Source organism: Mesoplodon densirostris, chromosome 1 (assembly GCF_025265405.1).
Source record: "Mesoplodon densirostris isolate mMesDen1 chromosome 1, mMesDen1 primary haplotype, whole genome shotgun sequence".
In the NCBI taxonomy this organism is placed as follows: domain Eukaryota; kingdom Metazoa; phylum Chordata; class Mammalia; order Artiodactyla; family Ziphiidae; genus Mesoplodon; species Mesoplodon densirostris.
Genome location: NC_082661.1, coordinates 49,550,256 through 49,572,043, shown reverse-complemented (window position 1 = coordinate 49,572,043; position 21,788 = coordinate 49,550,256). Strand labels below are relative to the sequence as shown.

The window sequence follows — 21,788 nt, the reverse complement described above, 5'->3', positions numbered from 1 at the left end:
GAGCTATGACCCAGTTTTAGTACTGACGCTTCCTATGGGAAGACAGTCCGACCTCAGACAAGTTTATTAACTTCTCTAGAACCTCAGTTTTTTCATCTGAAAAATGGGAAGGTTAAGAAACTTATAGGAGCATTGGGATGCTTACATTAAATAATTCTGATACAGCCACCCATGGCTCCTGGTACAGGGTAAGTTCTCAGTAAATGGAAGATGTCATGATTACTACTAAGATTACGTTTGCTATTTCGACAGAGGAGTTAGATGGAAAGGGCCAAAGCAAGAGGCTGGGAACAACTCAAGCAGGTGACCTTCAAAGCACTTTGCCCAAATATCAGGTCCTTTTCAGAGCACTGAAACAGTGTCTATTTGGAGAGACAGCCAGCTGGAGTGACATTTACTCCCTGTGTGACATAGAAAGCAGATGAACGGTGAAGCTCTTTGGTTGGCAACGAAGATGCAGAAGCAACAGGGAAAGAATAAGCCTTCCAGGGGCTGCCGAAGGTCACTACACACGTTTTTGATTAGAAAGAGCCGTCCATGAAGATGACAGAGCATTGGGCACAGTGCTTCCAACATGCAGACAGGGTACTCAGAAAATATCTGTCGAGAGTCTGGTTAGAGAAGATGAGTAGGAGAATCTAAAAGAAATGCACATAGGTTGAGCTTTGTACCCAATACATGGATCCTTGTTTATCAGCCTCCTTCCCCGTCCCCAAATCAATACCTTGGCTTTGTCAGTGCCCCTGCCCTCCCTTTCCCTTTCCTGCAATACATCTTTCCCTTAAAATCAGTGCTGGCACCTCCTTATAGCTACAAGCCCCCAAACACCCATGTAGCTGGCCCTCCTCCCCAGTAGGGCTGGAGTGTTGGTTCCAACCTGAGTTTTGCTGTCAAAGAGACATCATTTCTGCTCATGAGAGATACAGAGTTCATGTAAATGGGCATTTCCTGTAAATATACATGCACGTGTTTAAAAAGAAGACCATATGCATAAGGACTAAAGAGGAACATTCACTTTAAGAAAATAATCTCTTAAAATTGCTAAGCTCTTTAAGGAAAAATTGATTTAACACCTTAAAGTATTTGACCAAATTGTGCAGAAAATGTGTTTTCTTATAAACATAGGGAGGGAATACCATGGAAGTTTTGTCAAAGGACAGGAAATCCAGCTGGTGCCCAGACCCACCCTGCCGCTGCTCCCCCGCCCCCCAGCAGCAGCCCTCTCCTTCCCTCGCTGCAGAGAAGCAGGTGGCAACACTGCAGCGCCTGACTGTCCACGCCTCACCTCCCATTTCTGTGCTTCTCCAACCTTTGTAATAAGCTCCTTGCTCTCCAGGTTGGATTTGGGGCTCCAGCTACTAGCCCTGCCCAGAGAGAGACCCAGGGAGGCCATCAGCCTGAGAGGCAAAAGGCAAGGCCGTTGGGTGCCCAGAGGGGGCTCAGTGGTCTCCAGGGTGGCATCTTGGCCATTATCTCAGGGAGAATAACTGCCCTTCCATCCACCCTTCCACCCAGGCCACCAAGCTGCTCTTGGAGCTCGGATCTGGAGTTTGCTTGTGGGCATGGGGAAAAGGAAGTGAGGCAAGAAGAGGTCCAGAAAGGCCCGAGAGATCCCACCAGGCAGAGCATATTTCACGGAAGGGGTGAGACTTGGAGATTTGGAGAATTTGATAAGATGTTTTGGCATGTGGACACGTCAGGTAGAGAGTCAGAGTCCTTCCCCCAGGGCTCAAGGCCAGCTCAGGACCTGGGGATAATGCAGCAGGGCTCCATCTAGAACCTGAAGGGATCAGAGTGCTCCGAGCTCTCTGTTTACCCCCGGGTACATTTTATGACCTCGGCCCCTCCCTGCCCTCATTCTCTCCCTCCCAAGCTGCCTGACAAAAGGAGCCTCCTGTAGACAGATGGTACTTCGAGGAGAATCTGGAGACCCCACCTGGGTCTCCTCAGGTGTGCCCAAGCTACCTCCTCCACACAAGCTGGCAGGGTCCTGGCACTAGGCCTCCCACCAGATTCTGCAATTCTTCAGCGACTGCTTTTAAGGAAAGGAATCCCGGTTCAGCTCTGAGGTCAGTGAAATCATCGTGAAGCCTCTGCTTGCTACAGGGTATTTACTGAGAGTGGAAGACACCATGCCCAACGTCCCAGGAGAGCTGTTCCTTAGAAACTTGAGCCACCAAAATCACATTCCCCTTTCAGGAAGACAAGTCAAATGAGTAGATGGCATTTCAGGCCTGAAATACCGGGTATTGTAATTGCCCTATTTACTGCGGGTAAGCTCACAACAAGGTCAGGTTTCGTGTCTCTTCATGTGAGGCTCAGTCTTCCCCAGCTCTCCAGCACCAGGCCCGCCCCACATCCCCATTAGCCTGATGAGTGCCCCTGGGATTTCCTGCTGGTGCCAAGTTTAACATCTGGGGGGTTGTGTTTGCAGTGTTTCTAAGACATCAAGTAGAGATGTTCAGTGGATCGCTGGGGGTGAAGTTCAGTTGATAATCCTGAGCTGGAGTTCAGTTTTTAGGAGTCATGAGAGTGGGTGTGTATGGGGGTGTCCCCAGGGAGCCTGTCAGCTTGCGGAGAGAGCCCAGCTGAAGGCAGCGCCCAGCCCCAGCCTGCCATGGGCTCTGCTCTGCTGGGTTAGACCACTGCCGCTCCTGGTCAGGCATCTGCCCCACTCACTCCTCTCAGTCACACTTTGGCTGCAGAGCAGGCCTTCCAGGGGTCCCCTGTGTCCTCCCATTTGACCGACAGCCCTGATCACCTAGCAGCTCATTCAACCCTCAGCCAGCTACTCTGAGGTCACACCTGGCATGGCAGCTGCAGTTAAGTTAGACCCTTAATCTCCTAATCATCCTTTGCTGTTCCAGGAACACTGCCCTCCCCAGAACATATACAATAACTTTAGGTTCATTTCAAGGACCTGGTTTCATTTTGCATTCTTAAATAACCATGAAGACTTATATCCTCACTTTCTCTAAATGATACTTGCCGAAAATAGATGCATTTTAATTACAGGAATATAAGTATATATGCTAGGGGAGAGAGACAGAGACAAAGATAAAGGAAGGAAGGAAGGGAAGGGAAGAGAAATAACCTAAACACTGTGCAACAACCAACTTCTCACTCAATGAGTTTAAGCCCTAAATTGAACGTGAGTGGGAAACTTGAATCTGCCATCCTTTCATTCCTATGAGGCTAGCATTTAAAGATAAGCATTTTGCAGTCAGCATGGCCCATAAATGCAAGTCACCAGACTTCATCTGAGGCTCAACCAAAGAAAAAGTAATCTCCTCCCACACCAAGAGAGAAAAACATCACATCTCCCAAAGTGATGTTCAGGGTAATGTGACTTGATATGATTTTACCTTATGCCCTACTTTAGAAACTAACCTTGCATAAGATGCAACTCCAGCCAAGTACCAAGTCCTCTCTCTGGAAGATACACAATTCCAGTGTTCCTCCATGAAAATGTACTGTGCTGCTTTATTACATGTTTTACAAAGATCTACTACTGTATGGTAGTAGTATGTGTACAGTGTGGTAAAAGAAGAGAACAGGGAAAGAAGAGTAAAACTTCTTTTCCATGAACACTCTGGGTTTGCTGGGGTGCTGGCAGCCACTAGACTATAGGGCATAACCACCTGGTAGATGGTAAGATCTAGCAGTTTGCTGGGAATTTTAATTGATTGGGACTTGTTTTTTAGCTGAAAATGGCTCAGGAAAGGGAAGGAAAACTGACTTGAGTTCCTGCTGCATGCCAGGCTCTGGACTAGTACTCTGCATGTGTTATTTCTTTTGAAGGGCACAGCACCCTGTGGAGTTGTCAGGGTCTTCATTTACATTCGATAAGCCTCAAGCTCAGGAAAGACAACTCTCCAGACACACTAGTAAGTGGTAGAGCTGAAACCAGGGTTATATGATCAAGAAGTCAGTACTCTTTTTAATCTAAACTGCAGAAAGAAAACTTCACTCAGGGATGCCAGAAACAAGAGGCAGTTACCTGGGGCAGCCACCTCAGAACTGAGCTGTGGATATTCAAGGGAGATCCACAAAGAACCACAAACCCACTTTGGAATCCTAATTCTGACCCTACCCAAGAGCTGGGGGAACTGTGTTCAGAGATTGCTGAGCCTGTGCCATGCTTTTCCTCCTGTAGGGGGCAGTCACTAACTATGTGTGCTTTAAGTGCAAGCTAAGGTCCCATCGGAGGAGAAGCTAATATGGTTTGAGTCCTTCCTTTGTAGAGAAAGAAAGGTTCCTGAATGGAAGAGAGAAAACGCAGTACAAGTGAAACACAGTAAAAGGAAATGTGAAGAGGCAGAGCGCTGCCATCACCAGGGCTGTGGGAGGTAAGTACAAGGGGGAGGAGTTGGTGATGGAGGGAGTCAGGGCAGAGAAGAGCAAGGCTGCCCCCCTGTAACTCCATGGACCACATGGCCTGGGTCGCAAGCATGGGGCAACAGCCAAGACAGAATGATGATCTGGGGCTCCACCAGAATGTTCTGAAGAAGCTCTTAGTATAATTCTAGGAAGGGGCAGCCCCCTGTAAGCATGGCAGATTTTGGACATCTGGTATACCCTCGCAAGTAGGCATGCTAAGCCAAATTTAATTTGATTCAGAAGTATAAAATGATGTGATGTTTCTTATTTTTTTTTTTAAATGACGAAAACAGGAGGAAAACATATCAGGATTTATGGGTAGAAGATAGAGAAAGGCAATTTTCACGTCAGTATAAGGAAGAACGTTCTGATCAACAGCTACACGATGATAAAATGGGCCACCTCAAGAGGCAGCGACTTCTGCCTCCCTGTAGATATTCAAGTAAAAGCAGGCCCCCTACTTCAGGGATGTCACAGAGCAGATTCCAGCATGGGATATGGAGTTAGATGAGACCATTTTTATATGGAACAACCCTGAATTTCTGTGAGTCCATGAATGAGACAGTGACAACCTACAGTAAAAATTAGTTTAAATACTATTATTAATAAGTAATAATTATATTAAAGGCACATGGCAAGTCAAACTCCAGGCTTATACCTAATCCTAGAGTCACTTTATAATCCAGTCCATCACCCCGAACTATCTATCAGTAAAACCTTTAAAAATCCAAAAGAGTGGCCCCATGTGTACAGGGAAGTACCGCTCCTTTATTTCCTACAAGATCATACAAATAGTTGTCCTTGGATAAATCTCTGTAGGTTATTTCCTTTATCATTTGATCAAGTATATCAATTACTGCCTAGAATGCAAATGTAAGGAACTATACACACACTCGTGCTTATGCATTTTCAAACAATGAAAATGAATACCACTGATGAACGTGCTTGCCCACCCTGTTCTACTCTGCAGAGTAGTTGGATTTTGTTTAGTTGGCACAATACAGTATACTTTAAAAATTGTATCTGGGGCCTCCCTGGTGGCGCAAGTGGTTGAGAGTCCGCCTGCCGATGCAGGGGATACGGGTTCGTGCCCCGGTCTGGGAGGATCCCATGTGCCGCGGAGCGGCTGGGCCCGTGAGCCATGGCCGCTGAGCCTGCGCGTCCGGAGCCTGCGCGTCCGGAGCCTGTACTCCGCAGCGGGGGAGGCCACAACAGTGAGAGGCCCGCATACCGCAAAAAAAAAAAAAAATTGTATCTGGATGCTTCTAGGAAACATATGCCTGGCTCCTGTCTGTCACGGATCTCACCCTGCCTAATTGCATTACCTCAGCCGCTTCATAGTTCATGTCACCTACTAGTCCCTATAGATTTGCCATTGTCAGTCTTCTAGGATGACCAACAATTAAGGGCTATTTAATATCAGTGGGTTTATACAGTATCAAACACAAACAATTGTCCCTCGTTGTTTGTCTGTTTTGTGCCCATGAATCTAGTTAGCACACTCCTAGGAGCAACGTCTCACCCTCTCTCAGTATTTGTACCCCTCTCTCTGCTCCTAACAGGTTTCTAAGTACCCTGGCTATGTGTAAAAATACTCATCAAACTGAATGAAAGAGTTTGTTTTCCATCAGAACAGGACTGAGAAGTGGAAATACTCAGGGGTGGATGAGCACAAAAATGCAGACTATGTTAAAAAACAAATGGCTATTAAAATGAATGTTTCAGTCTGGTTTTGAAGATGTAGATTTGTTTTTTTTTTTTCTTAAGCTGGTGTTGATTATAAAGCATTATATTAGCAATAGAAATGATGTACACAAGGGAACCTCTTTCTTACCATGGTGCTTCAAGAGGCCATGAGGGATGCAGGACAAAGGTTTGTATGTGGGGAAGAAACCCCAAGGCCTGCCATCTGTAGTCTCCAAGGGTACTGGAGGACCTCTGGGTGGGGTTTGCTTTCCCAAAAGCTCACAAGCTGTGGTTACAGCAGCTCCAGATTGCATGCTTCTCTTGTTTCTTCCTCCCCTACAATGCCCAGAACAGTCCTGGCCCAGCAAGCATCTGAGCATAGTTATTAATTGCTTGATTGTAATTTCTAGCAATGACATGCATACAATTTATAATATGTCTGCAAAGGGGTGATCCTTACCTTTCAAGTCTCCTGATATCACAAACTGAATAGCAGTTTTGCCTCATATCGTTTTCCAAAGAGGTAGCCAATGTTGATGCATCCATTTCTTGGTGAAGTCTGAACAAATGAGGGTAGGAATCCCGAGGATGAGTCAAGGAAGTGGCCCAGGGTCCCTCTGTGTCTTGGTCCCATTGTGCCATTCTGGTGGCCTGTTGGAAAGACTCTGGCCTGACACCCAGGCCTTCCCCTGCATCTGCAGAGGCACTGTCCCTCTGGCTGTCCTCTTGATCCAGGCTGGGGCTCTGCTCTGAGTCAGTGCATGTTGCCCTGGTGAATTCTTTGTCTGCTGAGAGCACAGGTGTCTATTGAAAGAAATGCTAGGGATTACTGGATCCACGGTGCCCACTGAGCAAAATCTAAATATTGCTTTGGTACCAAAGTTGGTACCAATCCACCCCTTTTCTCTGTTCTTCAAATGAGTGTCTGTACTCACTATTTCTGTGTCCCCTCCTTCTCCTTTGTACCCACTCCAACCAGGCTTCTGTCTCCATCATTCCACTGAAGGAGCTCTGATTAGGATCTCTAGTGACCTACATCTTTCTAAAGCCAAAGGATAATTCTCTGTCCTCATCTCACTCTACCTCTCAGCAACATTCAGCATAACTGGTCCCTCCTCCTTCTTGAGAATGTCCCTTACGAATTTACTCTACTTAAACGTTGAGTTTACCCTGAACTCCACCCTTACCTGGACCACTTCCCAGGCCCCTTCTCAGTCTCATGTGCTGTCTCATTTCTTTGGACCTGACCGCTCAGTGTTGGGGTGTCACATGGCTCACTTCTCAGCCCTCTTCTTGACTTCTTCTGTACTCCTTCCCACGGTGATCTCATCCAATTTATGGCTTTCAGTGGCATTATTTGCTGACAATTCCAAGTTTGCTTTTTCCAGCCCTGACCTCACACAAGTTCTCCACAAACAACTACCTAACAGACATCTCCATCGAATGCTCCACAATCATTTAAGTTTACACGCTATCAAGAGCTACTTCTCCTCCATGTACTTTAAACTTCTCCCTCCAAGCACATCCTATCATGGTAAGTGGTGCCACCATTCATCCAAGTTGATCAAGCCAAATGCTACTCTCTGTCCTCACACCCATATCTAATCCAGAAGTCATCCCATGGGCTCTACCTCCCAGTCACATCCCAAATCTGACCACTTACCAGCTATTTGGCTACAACCTGAGTCTAAGCCACAATATCTCACCTGAATCGCTGCCAGCTTACCTGCTCCACTCCGTCTCCACCAGCAACCTAAGTGACCTCTCTAAAGTACAGACCAGATAAGGCCACATTCCTGCTTCACCCTTCACCCTCCCACCCCTCCCAGCCCAGTGGCTTCCTGTTGCAGCCAGGATGGAATCAGCACATTACCAAGACCTACAAGGTCACACATGGTGCAGCCCCTGACTCCCTCTACAACTCCTCCCATTCCACACTCCCCTTCATTAGCTACTGTCCAGGCACAACCATTATCTTTGTGTCCTTTGAACCTCCAGGTCATTCCTGTCTCAGAGCCTTTGCACTTGCTATTCCTTCTGCCTGGAATGACCTTATTCCAGATGTTTGCACAGCCGCCTCCTTCTCATAACTACTTTATTCTAGTTCTGAACTAAATACTCTCTTCCTTGGTCTTCAATCTGACCTCTGGAGCCACGTGAATGAATGAAAATTCTTCCTGCACTTGGTCCTCAGGTATGAGGAGAGAGGAAGCATGCCCACCATTCCTCACCCCAAGCCCTTCCCACTAGATGCATCTGGGCTCTCCTTGGGGGAGCTCTTCTCCAGGACAGAAGGACAACTCTTTCCCTGGCATTACCAGATATCTCACAAAAACACTGGGTACCAGCCCCCTGGCCTGATCTTTGTGTGTATGAAGCTTGACCCTCCCCTGCCCTGTTCATTTGCTTAACACAATTGCTGTCTACCTTCTTTTCCAAACTGGCAACTGGAAACTTTCATATTTCCGTCCCATAGCTCTTTTCTTACCAAAGTTGGTATCAAATGACCTCTTGGAGTCCAAGCATCAAGAGGATCTGGGTCACCAAGTCCCTATGCTGTCTCTAGTGACTGTCACCCTCAGTGATGATAAGTGATTGATTTTATCCACATCTTATCCACATCTCAGATGAGGAATCATGAGACCTAGAGCAGTCAGGCAAGTGCCCAAGGTCCTTGCAGCAAACAGAGCAGGTGCAGGTGATTCCAGGGTGCTCACACAGATCCCCCTCCATAATTGAGGCCATCAGCCCCCAGCTGCCAGGACTGCTGGCTGTTGGCAGCTTACAACTATCCCCTCTGCAGGAATTGTGCTCAGCTCAAGGGAACTGCCTCGGCCAAAGTTAGGTCCCCTCCCTTGGGGCAGCTCTTACTCCAGCACTGGTTGATGCAGAGAGCAAAGGTACAGGCTCTTTTGCTCCAATTTGGGACAGCTCTGTGGGGCCATCCCAGCTTCAGAGCTCCCTGTGAGGTCAGCCGAGGCCCCTGTTGCAGCTGCAACACATTTGCTTCCCCTTCTGCCCAGCCGTGCTTCTCTCACCCTCACAAGGGTGTTCCCAAGAGCCGGCCCCATAAACTTCCTGCACTCCAATCTCTACTGCAGACTCTGTGCCCAAGGACTCAACAGGTGGCACTGTGATAGTTAACGTTATGGGTCAACTTGGCTTGGCCACAGTACCCAGATATTTGGTCAAACACGAATCTAGATGTTTCTGTAAAGGTATTTTTTAGATGAGAGTAGCATGTAAATCAGTAGACTTTGAGTGAAGCAAATCACCTTCTATAATGTTGGTGAGCTTCGTTCAATCAGTTGAAGGCCTTAAGAGAAAAAAGACTGAGCTCCCCAAGAAAGAATGAATCCTGCCTCCAGACTGCCTTAGGATTCACCCTGCAACATCAGCTCCCCACTGGGTTTCCAGCCAGCCAGCCTGCTCTGCAGAATCTAGACTGGCCAGGCACCATGATCACGTGAGCCAATTCCTTAAAATCTCTGTCTCTGTCTCTACACACACACACACGCACACACACACACACACACATCCTATTGGTTCTATTTCTCTGGAGAACCTAATACAGGCATCAATGTAAGAATTCTGAACTGTCCTGATTCCAATGTTTCCCTTCTTTGCACTAGACCATACCTGCCTAATTCATGTTTTAAAAGGATGGACATATATCCTTCTTTTTTTTTGTCTCCACTTCATTCCTCAGAATGGAAATTCTTACCTTCCCTTACATTTGGTTTTCCATCTACTCCTGTTGCTCCTGGTTTCCCCTCTCTGGTGCTTGGACTGCCAGAGAACCTAGCTCTAGAAGTTTCACAGCCAAGATCTAAACATGTAACCATCTACAGGAAGAGCCAAATATTGGGAGAGGCAGAAGCAGGGAGAGGAAGGGGAAGGCAGAGGTAAGACCTCATGAACTTGTCACAGACTAATTGAGGTTTGGGGGTCAGCTACTTTCCTGCCCCAATGAAAGTAGATGGCATTGAACACCACCAAAAGCAAAGTTGGGCTTCTCAGGACCCACCAGACAAGAAAAGGAGTGCCTGAACCTGAGGCATGTGGAGAGAGCAGAGGGCACTGCCCCTTACCTGCCAGCGCTGATCCATCTCAGGCAGCACACCTGGCAGGGGTCGGCAAAGCAGGAGCGTGACTTCCTGTGAGGCTCCTCGCAGTAAATGCAGCACCTCCTATCAGAAACCAAAATCCATGGTTAGTTGTAGGGCTGTGGAGTGTCCTCCTCTGTGCTCTCCACTATCTCCCGGGCCCCTCCCTCCCATCTTGATCTGTTTCTTGGCTCCAGAGAACTTTGGAGGACACCGCTGACTTCCCAACATGCATGGATCCAAGGCCATCGGCCTGTGGTTCCCACAAAGATGATGCACCGATGCTGAGCTGGAAATGGCCAAGGTCTGCTTGGGGCCTTTTGATGGCAGCATCTGCCAATACTGATGCCTTTTCTTCAGCGAGAGAGTGAATCAAGCAAATGACTGTTACCATCTCAACCTCCTTTCCCTCTCTACCCACCCCCACCTCAGGGGCCACCAGTCACGTAGATGCCACCACCCCAATCTCTAAAGCCTGACCCTCAGCCCTGAGGTTCTGCCCAGGGTCAGCTCGGGCCCTCGGAACCTCTCACCTGTGAAACTGCAGTGACTTCCTCTCTGCTCCTGGCCTTCTCCACTCTCACCCACGTCCCTTCCTCCACATCATTAACATGCAGTCGTTCCCAAATACAGATATAACCAGGCTCATCTCCGGCTGAACTCTCTTTCTGGCTCACCTCACTCAGTAGAAGCACAGCACCCAGCACCTGTTCTTACCTGCCACTGCCTCTCACCCTGCCCTCTCTCCCATCTGCTCCTCCCTGCACCCACCTCCTAAGCTCGCACCATGCTGAACCTCTTGCTCCAAGCCACCCTCTCAAAATCCAGGGCATGAGGTTGCCTGAAGAGCTCTTATTACCTATCTAGACCATGATTTCTCAACCTCTCAGCACGACTGGCATTTGAGGCTGGATAACACTGTTGTCAGAGCTGTCCTGTGCATCGCAGGATGTTGAGCAGCATCTCTGGTCTCTACCCACTAGATGCCAGCAGCATCCATTAGTTGTGAAAACCATAAATGTCTCTGGTCTTCACCAAATGTCCCAAGAGGCAAATTCACCCCTACCTGGAACCACTGATCTGGATACTACTCAGTATCCCACAATGGACACATGTTTTGCAGCTTAGCTACTTGTACTGCCAATAGAATGGCAGTGGACTGCCACTGGACTGCCATAGCTGCAATGGACTGCCATAGAATGGGTTCCTTCCCAGTTCCCTGGGGCAAGCACTGGAGCAGGGCCTTTTATCTCTCATGACACTTATTTCCCGCAGTGAGAATTGTTCTCTTGTCTATCCCACTACCCCCGTGAGCTCTGAGACCAGACCGTATGAACTGTCTGCCTCTCTGTCTTCAGTTCCTCATACAGTTGCTGGCCCAGCAGCAGTTCTCAGAGGATGATCCTGGATCAGATGAAGGATGCAGGATGGGTGAAGGTATCCCCACCCTAACGCTGTTCTGAGGACTCTCCACCCCTCCCCATCCCACCTAGAGCCACTCTCCACCTTCGTCTGCCTTGCTCTGTGCCCTGGAGGTAGACCTGCGTGGGCTGCAGAGAGGCTTCCTGCTGGGCTCAGCTAATGCGAGGGTGAACAGGGATCACAGCCGAGGAGGAGAGGGAGGTCCAGGTTTGCTTTCCTGCCTTCCTCCCCATGGGGTTGTCACAGGATGACTATATCCCTGCTCCACCTAGCTCACTCAGCTTCTAGGATTTGGTAACTGCTCCTACCCATCTCCCTTTGGACTTCGGGGGTAGGGAGGGTGAATAACTGCACCCACTGTTCCCAGCCCCAGGGCTCTATACTCTCCCTCGAGTTTCCCAACAATCTCTGCAACTTTATTAAACTTTTTCAGATGGCCCAATTTCTGCCAGGACCCTGACTGATGTGTACAATATTTCATTGAGATTTTATGCTATAAGATTAAGAAATGTCCACTTTTTACTTTCTTTTTTATTACATTTTTGGTCATACACATGACAACCAATGCAACACTACACGTCAAAGGTGTAAATTTAGTAGAGAAATGGGAAGGAGGGCAGAAAGGGACCCAAGGTAGCCCACTGAGCCCTCATGCCCACCTCTGGGAGTGTGTGTTAGGAGACATTTAGCCAGCACAGAAGCCAGGGTTTTATCTTCAGTTTCATTACGAACCTACTGAGAAGCAAGACTTAATCAAGGTCAGATACTTAAGAATTGCGATGGAAATTTTAATATGAGGATGTTCTGCCAATTTCTCTCTTTACATGATCCAAATCCAGGTTCCACATGTGATTTCCAGGAGCCCAGAGTATTCCCCATGGTGGGTGGCCCTGAAAGGAGCATGGCTGACCTCAGCCTGCACACAGGGCTGCATCCCTCATGGCCTCCCACCTGGAAGTCGAGGCCTTCCGTGGGCCTTCCATTCACAGCCAGGATAATGTCACCAGCTGCGATGGCTCCATTCTCCTCTGCCGGCTGCCCCGGGAAGAGCCGCTTAATCCTCACAAGCTCGTTCTTGAGATGGCCGCAGCGTTCACTCTCCATCTGCACGAAACTGAATCCCAGACCACTGGCGTTCTTTTTTAGCTTGACTTCAAACCTGGGACCTGTATCGTGGGATGTGAATGAGATCCATCTTTCAGTAGATTACAAATGAAATTGGCCAGCCTCAAAATGCAAATTGTCAAGTAAATGAATTATTCCTGTTTTACATTAAAGGATTTCATTTTGCTCATTTTTATGACAGAGTCCCTTATACCTGTTATAGGTCAGTATCATCCAATGGAAATATGTGAACTGCATATGCAAACCACATATATAATGTCAAAGTTTTCAAATAGCTATATTTTAAAAAATAAGAGGAAACAGGTAAAATAAACATAATCATATGTTAGTTAACCCAACATATCTAAAATATTACCATTTCAACATGTAACAACATGAAAAAATTATTAATGAGGTACTTTACATTCTTCTTATGAACTAAGTCTTTAAGACTCGAGTATATATTTTATCAGTTTGGAGTGGTCACACTTCAAGTACTCAATAGCCACATGGGCAAGTGGCTACCATATTGGACAGAGCAATTACAGACAATCAACAAGGTTTATATGTAAAGATATAACTTAGAGACGTACACAATAGGCCCAAATCATTTAGTAAAACTTGAATCACATATATTCCTATTACCCTTTTAGAACCACAGTCATTTTTTAGTATACTTGAAAAAAAATTTTTTTGCATAATTAGACCATGGAGATAATCATGGCCACCTCTATGAAAATGTTTTAGCTGCCATTTTGTTCAGCCCTATGTAGTGACCGTAAGACAAAACAGCTGCTTCTGGGCACCCAAGATGGACACAGCCCAAAGAACTTATATAGTCTGGCAGCCAAAGAGGCCTCTGGGCCTCCCCTACTCTGCTTTCACCACCTCAGTTGGCAATCAATCAATAGAGGGACAGAGCATGATTTATAAACTATGATTTGAGGCAAGAATGAAAGTGTCTGAAGCAGTGAGGTTCAGGTATGACCAGTTTCACCATCACCATCGTCTGACCCTTTAGCTCATTCTGTATTCAATTTCTCAAAGGCCCTCACTGGAGTGAGCCGAGGAGCAATGAAAGAAGAAACAGACTTATTTTATGCACTTGCTTTTTCCCCTCCACCCAACCCATTGCTCACTATGGTTACCTTGCATTCAACCTGATTCAACGCCTTCAGGAAAATCTCTAGAAAGGGGTTGACAAGTAGCTAAGCTGCAAATCATGACGTACTAAGGAAATAAATGTTTTCCTAGCAGGAAACAAAATCCCAGGGAAGTGCAGAGAGGCAACCCATCAGATGATGTGTAATAATGCCCTAAACTGATCATGGGTTTGCTTTTTGATGCTAGTAACTAGGCTAGGTTTCTGAGCACCTGCCTCTCCCCACCCACCTCAGCTTTACTCAGATTTTTGTTACAAGTGTCTCGGCTGAAACGTGGACCCTTTGTCAGAAAAGTCATGATCCTTTCATTCCAATTTCAACCCCAAATATTTATTTATACACAAACATTCCAGCAGCTGATCAGAAATCCTCAGAAGGCTTGGGGGCAGAATTATGCCTGGTCATCATTTTGGGGATAATGCATTTTTTTTATAGAAACATGTTCCATTAGATTGGCTTCCATTGCATCAGAAAGCTGGCCACATGATGACCACCACTGTTCACTATCTTTTGAGAACCCAGAGGGCACCTTCCTGCTTTCCCTTTGGAGTTGACAATTCAAAAGCAGCACAGGATGACATGACAATAGTAACACTCAATCCTCTCTCCTCTCACCATATGTCGCTGAGACACTGCTCGCAGGCCTTCCAGGCAAGACTGTTGCCAAGGAAACAGCCGTGCATTCATCTCCCATCCTGTCATTAGCAGAAGGACACTGCTGCACAGTCCTGGGGCCTCTTCTCTCTAAGACCAGTCTTGCAACCTAGAAGGATGGGTGGATGAGCTCAATTTACACCTCATATGGCAACCAGGAGTCTCTCCCTCCACTCGGCAAACGCTTCGTAATTTTCTGATACATCCAGTAGCTGCTTCATTTGAATCTCAAATCAAAATCTCCAATCTAGCTTATCTGTTAGGATCCAGAGCCATATTTCCAACTGTCTGTTGGACAAATGCTCCTGGAAGTAACACATGTACTTCCATTTCAGTGTATTCAAGGTTAAGTTCATCTTCTTCCTCTCACTCACCCTCACTTCCCCCTCCTCATTTTGCCTAAAACATTCCTCCTCTTGCCTTTGCTCTCTCAGAACACTGACCCATCCTTCAACTAACCTCCCAGGGGCCACACTTGAAGTGGACTAGCTCTCCCCCTTCTGCCCCCCAAATACCCAACCGGCTTCCAAGGCTTGCATGTTCTCCATCAGAAACATCTCCCTCAGTGCTCCCCTCTCCTCCATTCCCTCTCCTGCTGCCAATGGCCAGCTGGACTGGGGCAAGCGCCCTCTAACTTGACTTCCTGGACCCTATCTCCTCCTCCTTCAGTCCACTCCCCTCAAGGTTACCTGTGGATTGAAATAAGACACAAGCTGAACATGCAACACTTTTGATTAAAAATCTCCAGTGTTTTCCATCACCTAAAATCCAAACCCCCAGCACAGTATCCCAGGCCTATGTCAATCTGGCCTCCCCCTTTCTTTCTGGTTCAATTTCTCTTTCTTCTTTCCCACACACTGTATACTCCCGTTACCCAGAGCATGACCCAGTGGCTAGACATCACCTGGAAGCTTTGGAGAAATTCTGAGCTTCCACTCGGGGGACTTGACCCTGCCAACATCCTCCTGCAGCAATGGTCATTCAGCACCAAGCCTGTGACCCCAGAGTGACAGTTCCTACCTGTCATCACCGCCAGTATGCTGGCCAAATACATTCTCTAAGCATGTCCGTCAGCAAAGTTCTGAAGAATAGAGAATACTAATAAATTATGACTTTGTTCTCAAGATATGTCAACCAAGGTCGCCAAGACAAGTAAATCTCACCACAAAATAGAAGAATGGTTTGGGAAAGGAAGCAAAAAGGGGCCCTTCCACCCCTCTGTTTGTCAGAGGGGTTCCTAGGAGCCCTTTGCATCTCTGATGATTGCCCAGTTGCCAAGAGGGAGACCCCAGCTCTGTGGCTTAGGCCACCATGGCAAGTAAAGGTTCCCACCCTCAGGCGGAGGATGGGACTGAGGGTAGTAACATCCAGATGCTGCCTGGGCACTGCACAGAATGAGGACTTAAGGGTAAATGCTCTTGGCATCTTGAATTTCTACCTCTTTGTAATAAAAGGACCCCTAGGACAGTGTAGCCTGTAATTACACAGGTTGATGGGAACGGCATGAACTTGGGCGGGTGTGGGTGTCAGCAGAGGCCCTGAGAGCAGACGGAGGCATTGGTCAGTTACAGCTGGAGCAGAGGGCCTGAGGGGGCGGCCAGAGCCAGGCAGGAGAAGTCATTTCACTCAGTCAGCTCAGTACAGCTGTCTGATTCCAGAATCTAGGCAAGAGACAGTAAGCTTTTCAAGGCTCCTTAGAGGAGGTGAGCTTCTCTGCCTGGGAACATCTGCCTGCTTCCTCCTGACATTCACACCTCCAAAGAAAAGCACTGGTAAAAGGAAGATGTGAAAGGAAAAAAACAGACACAAAAGAAAGTCTCGTTGGTTTCCTGCCTACCCCGCTCCCACCCAGAGGCAACCACAGCTTCTGATGTTGTCGAGGAAAACTCTTGGGGGGAAGGAAAGCTCCCCAGTAACCAGTAACGGTGTACTCACCTGCCCAGAGCCCTTGAGGCACTGCACGGCCTGCTTGTGGGTGAGGCCACACAGACTCACTCCATCCACCTGCAAGAGCCGGTCACCTGGGAGGGGGACAGATGTCATGTCCCCAAGCTCCTGGGGCTGGAGGAAGGACTCTTCTGTGAGGCCCCTGCCCAGCGCCCCTCCACACAGCCTCAAGGAGGGGTAGGGAGCTGAGCTGGGGGGAGCCCCGCCCAGGCCCTGCCAGCCTTCCCTGTGAGCACCTCCACAGATCAGTGGTCTAGAAACCTCTATCCTTGGCTCACAGAGCAGTTAAGCCAGCTAACAAGTACAACCTTATCCTTTCTCCCGATTTCCTGTGAAACCATTTTTGAAAGTTTTTTCTAGTCTCTTAGGGGTGATATTTATATCTCCAGGATGTTTTTTATTTCAAAAAATGTCAGGGAGACCTGGTTGATGCCAGGGACCCTGGAATTCTAGGGAAAATGGAGATAGGTAAGATCGTAGGTGCCCTTTTTAGCTCAATTCTAGCCATTTTGGAGAACAGTAAAAATCCACCCCCCCTTCCTTCAGAGCAGTGGACGTGAGGAAGGGCAGAGAGGAGGCTTGCTGGTGTCCTCCCCGGATACTTAAGTGGAGGTCACCAGTACCTGCTCTGTCTTCCATGGGGAGCATGGCTTCTCCCATGAAAGCCAAACAGCAACAAGTTTATTTAAAATTTCATATTTTTAAATCACCTTATGTTTCCCAAGCATTTGGGCCCCATGTTAACACATCAGGTAGGTGGGTCAGGTTAAATCATCTCCTTTTCCAGGTAAGGAAACCATGACCTGGAGAGGCAATCATTTGCACAAGGCATCAGAGTGAGAGTGGGGCAAGGCTTGAAGGCTGCATCCCCCAAGCCGGGGCGCATCACACCACAGAATGCAGAGCCCAGCATGACTCCATCCTCACCCTGCAGGATCCGCCCTTCCTTGGCTGCTGGCCCTCCGGGAATGATGGATTTCACGTAGATACCTCCACAGAGCACACTTGTGTTAATGCCACCCTGGAAAACACAATGAAAAACTCACCACCCATCTGCCCCCTCCTGAAGGGGCCTCCCCCACCTCCCTGACTCAGAGAGCCCCCATCTGCCTTCCGCTCTATCCCATCACCTCATCTCCATGTGACACCATCTTATATATTCACTTGTTTGTTTAGGCTTTATTATCCACTGAGCAGAAGGTTAGATGCCCATAAGAAGTATAATGATATGAGCCGTGCGAGGGAGCTGTGTCATATCCAGCCCAACACTGGCCAATGGCAGGTGCTCAGAAATGAGTCACGTCAATGTACCACATCGTCTCTCCATAAGCAGTGACCAGCAAAAGTGGATACAGCAATGGGCCCAAAGGCTGGTGCCTGGCATATTCTGTATCCTTGTGTGTTGGTTTGTGGATACAAAAGCAGAATTCAACCGCACAGTATTTTGCAACTTTTTTTTTAACTTAACAATAGATTATGAACATCCTTACAGGTCACTAAAGATCTAACTTTATCTTTTTCTTCTAATTTTTCCATGTATGTATACACACATACATAACAATTTTTACATCGGTGGGATTATATAATATCATTCTTGTACAAGTTTTATCCTCCCTCCTCCCGGGTCTGCCAGATGGAGCTCAGAAACCAAACGCAAAGTGTCTGTCCTGAATGGAGGTCTTAGCAACCTGATGACCAGGGACCACCCCATTCACCTTTGGCTTGTGTCCCTGAAGCTCCACAATGCCACCCTCTCCTTATTGTCCAGCATAACCATAATTCCACCCACACTGCTTGGAGTGTCTGCTCTTCCCAAGTTTGCCATTGGTCTCCCAGTTTCACTTTGAGCTCCCATCCCTCACTGAGGCCCTCACTGACTTTCTTGGTTCATCACTTCTGACGTGTTGCTTGTACCCAGTGAGCACTGGGTTATCAGAGGTTGGCATATGTGTGCAATGCCCACCAAGACTCCAGATGAACATCTTTCAACTGTTTACTTTCTAAGCTCTCCTAAGAATTCTTACAGTCACGCTGAATCCAAGTGTTCCATCTTCTTTAACTAGCTCCACAAAGTAGATTTCACTGGCATTGTTTTCTGAAGGTGATAGAGGACACGAAGAACCAGTACCCTGCCAGGAATGAACAAACAAGAAGAAAGAAGAAGTGAAGGCGCTGGCCCTGCCTAAGCAGATGGCACCTCTTAGCTCTCACCTGCTCTCAGGAGCCAGCAGCATTGCACATCAAAAAAAATCGTAAGTTTCAGGGCTGGGCCAACAGGGGATTCACTCTCAGCTTAATCAGTTCCTCCCTGTATGACTTTGCACCTGTCTCTTGGTCTCTCCGGACTTTTTTCCCCATCCACAGAACTGCAATGAGAGATCACCTTCTAACAGTGAGTATGAATGATGCCCAGCACATAACAGGGTCTCAATAGATTCCCTCCTCTTTCTACTCATGAGGCAAATATCATTATGAGAACTGAAGTCATCTAGACACTCCCTGGTAGCTTCACACATGACACCAGTCAAGTGAAGGCATGCTGGATACCAGATACACAGCAGCTTCTGGAGCAGAAGAAAACCTCAGGAGGACCTTCAATCATCTCTAGCAAGAGTAGCTGTACTGGGTCTCTACTTTACAGTGGTTGAATGCTTGAGGGAAGAACAGAAGAGAGTATTTTCTACCTCATGCCAGGCATTTTGCTTGGTGCTGTGACATGCATGTCATGTTGATTCATCTGTCCAGTCATGCTACAAGATTAATTGAGCACCTGCTATGTGTCAAGTACTGAGATAGTTGGGGAGATGGCAGTGATAAGACAGACCTGCCCATATTGAACTACTTCTCATGGGGAAGGGTCTTTCAATGAACTGTGCCAAGAAGATGGGGCCACAGATACTCCCAGCCTTTTGTCCTATCTGTCCCCTTGGCTAAGCTGCTTAGTGGCTGCCCGGTCCACCACATCAGAAAATACAATTAATATACAGGAAAATAAACAGGCTGAAGTAAGCTAAAAAAAAAAAAAACGATTCAGCAGAGGAGGTTCCAAAGAGATTTGGTATAGAAACAGATGAAACCCCAGTTGTTTCAGAGACGCTCCATATCCCATGGTCTGGCAAGGGGTTTTATCTAAATTTTAAAATTCAAAGAGTAAAGCAACCACTGAGGTCGAGGTCCAAAGTGAGAGGGTGTAACTCGACCATGCCACAAAAGGTTACCTACCCACAAAGCTGGCCACGTGACCCAGGGAGCCCGGATGGCACAAGTTCTGCAGTCTGTGCCGTGGTCAGCTGTGGCCTTGGTGCACCATTGCTCCCCTCAGCCGCCCAGCACAAACCAGCTCACAGGTGCAGCCCCAGAGGCCCTAACTGGAAGCCCTCTCGGCCCCGCTTCCTGTGAGAGGGGACTTTCTGAAGTGCAGCCTGCGGGGAAGTTTTCTGCTCTGGAATCCCACTCCTATGATTCACATCCCAGCTCTGCCACGTACTCCCTGAGAGATCATGGGCACTTTCCTGTCTCTCTGTGCCTCGGGGACCCCACTGATAAAAAGTGTTGATGATAGTAATTATCTCACAGGCTTGTAATGAAGCTTGCATGATGTAACATATCCAAGTGCTCAGGACCTTGCCTGACACATGGTTAATCACTCAGTAAGTGTCCACTGTTAGTATTATTCTTTTGCCGATTTCCCGTCCAGCTCTTCATGGGATGCACCATGGCCAGTGAGCAAGGATCTAGCCTACATGGAGCCCTACTGCCAGCCATATCCTTGGCACTTTTGTCTCCACAGCTCTGTGCCCAGACATCATTGCTTCTCTCATAAGAGAGAAAACTGAGGTTGAGAGAGGTGGGGTAACTTGCCCCTTTCAACCAGAGTCCCAGCAAGAAAGAGAAGGTGTACATCCCCATCCTGGGTGATGGAGGAGAGTTGACACAAGGCCTGCTTTCAAAGGTGTGGGCAAGCAGTTAAAGAAACCGATGAGGAGAGCTAAGCACCCCGGGGCTAGAAACAGCAGGTGCTCTTACCTTCCCTGAGCCTGAGGAGCGAGAGGAGGGATGGCTGATGGAACTGAGCGAGTGGTAAAGAGCTCGAGGGCAAAGAGCATCTAACAGGAGCTGTGCTCTTCAGCAGAGGGTCACAGCCAACCTGAGCACAGGCAGAATGACAAGCCAGTACTCGCTCATCCCCCAGCTGCAGGCTCCCACTAGACTGTGAAATAAGAGAAAACCTATATAGTGGTCTCCGCCCCCCATTCCTGGCACACAGCTCCTTCAACCCTTGTAATTTCCTAAGTGATATATGTGGAATCTAAAAAAACAAACTCAGAAGTGGAGTAGTGGATTGGTAGTTGCCAGGGTGAGGGTGAGGGGTGGGCAGTGGGGAGTATGGGTGAAGGTATCGGAGGGTACAAATTTCCAGTTATAAGGTAAATAATTTCTGGGTATGTAACGTACTGTTAGAAATGCTGTATTGTATATTTGCAAGTTGCTAAGAGAGTATATACAAAACGTTCTTGACACACACACACACACACACACACACACAATTTTAACTCTGTGAGGGGATGGACCTGCTAACTAACCTTGTTGTGGTAATCATTTTGCTATATATGTGTGTGTGTGTGTCTATACATATGTACATATGTATAGACACACACATATATGTCAATTATATCACAATGAGTGATAAAAAAATAAAATACAGGGATGTCTAAATTCAAAAAAAAAGTTTCCTAAGTGATAGGAGACTAGGAGCATCTTTTGTTCTAACATTTGGTCTTTGACCTCAGTTCCTGACACAGAGCTCTCAAATCCCTTGAAATTTTCTGGGTTATAAGAATGTCTTTTGCTCTAAAGAGGGAACTCTGGTTCCTGCGTAGCTTCAGGATGGGGGCTGGTCACCAGAAAACCAAGCCATGATTAGAAGCTTGAAACTTTCCACTCCACTCAACTCCCCATCCTCTGGGGAGGCAAGAGGGGCTAGAGACTGAGCTAATGATCCACCATGCCTGCGTGCTGAAGCCTCCATAAAAATTTCAGAAGTATGGGATTCGTAGTTTCCAGGTTCATAAACACATTTATGCAGAGAGTACGGCACACCCTAACTCCACAGGGGCAGATGATCCTGCTCTCAGGACCCTTCTAGACCTCACCCTATGCATCTCTTCATCTGTCTGTTCCCTTGTACCTTTAAAACATCCTTTATAGTAAATCAGCGATAGCAAGGAAACTGTTTTCCTGGATTCTGTGAGCTGCTCTAGGAAATTAACAAACCCAAGGAGGGGGTCATGGGGACCTCCAATTTGCAGCCAAGTCGGACAGAAGT

The 21,788-nt window shown here is 47.5% G+C and overlaps 2 protein-coding genes across 2 annotated transcripts in view; both read right to left on the bottom strand.

The window, feature by feature from the left end:
* Positions 1–589: 589 nt before the first annotated feature.
* Positions 590–16,558, bottom strand: LOC132476806 (putative protein FRMPD2-like). Its single transcript, XM_060079037.1, has 6 exons — positions 16,451–16,558; positions 14,477–14,624; positions 12,546–12,760; positions 10,158–10,256; positions 6,527–6,870; positions 590–638 (listed from the first exon to the last, which is right to left on the bottom strand). The coding sequence occupies exons 1-6, from the start codon at positions 16,556–16,558 to the stop codon at positions 590–592; spliced, it is 963 nt and encodes a 320-aa protein (XP_059935020.1).
* A 670-nt stretch (positions 16,559–17,228) lies between these two features.
* Positions 17,229–21,788, bottom strand: part of LOC132488033 (FERM and PDZ domain-containing protein 2-like) — an 82,635-nt gene continuing 78,075 nt past the window's right edge. The window contains exons 25-27 of the mRNA XM_060096043.1: positions 20,489–20,672; positions 18,487–18,557; positions 17,229–17,483 (exon numbers count right to left, since the gene is read on the bottom strand). Coding sequence (XP_059952026.1) covers positions 17,229–17,483; positions 18,487–18,557; positions 20,489–20,672 — 510 coding nt within the window. The remainder of the gene's footprint in view (positions 17,484–18,486; positions 18,558–20,488; positions 20,673–21,788) is intronic.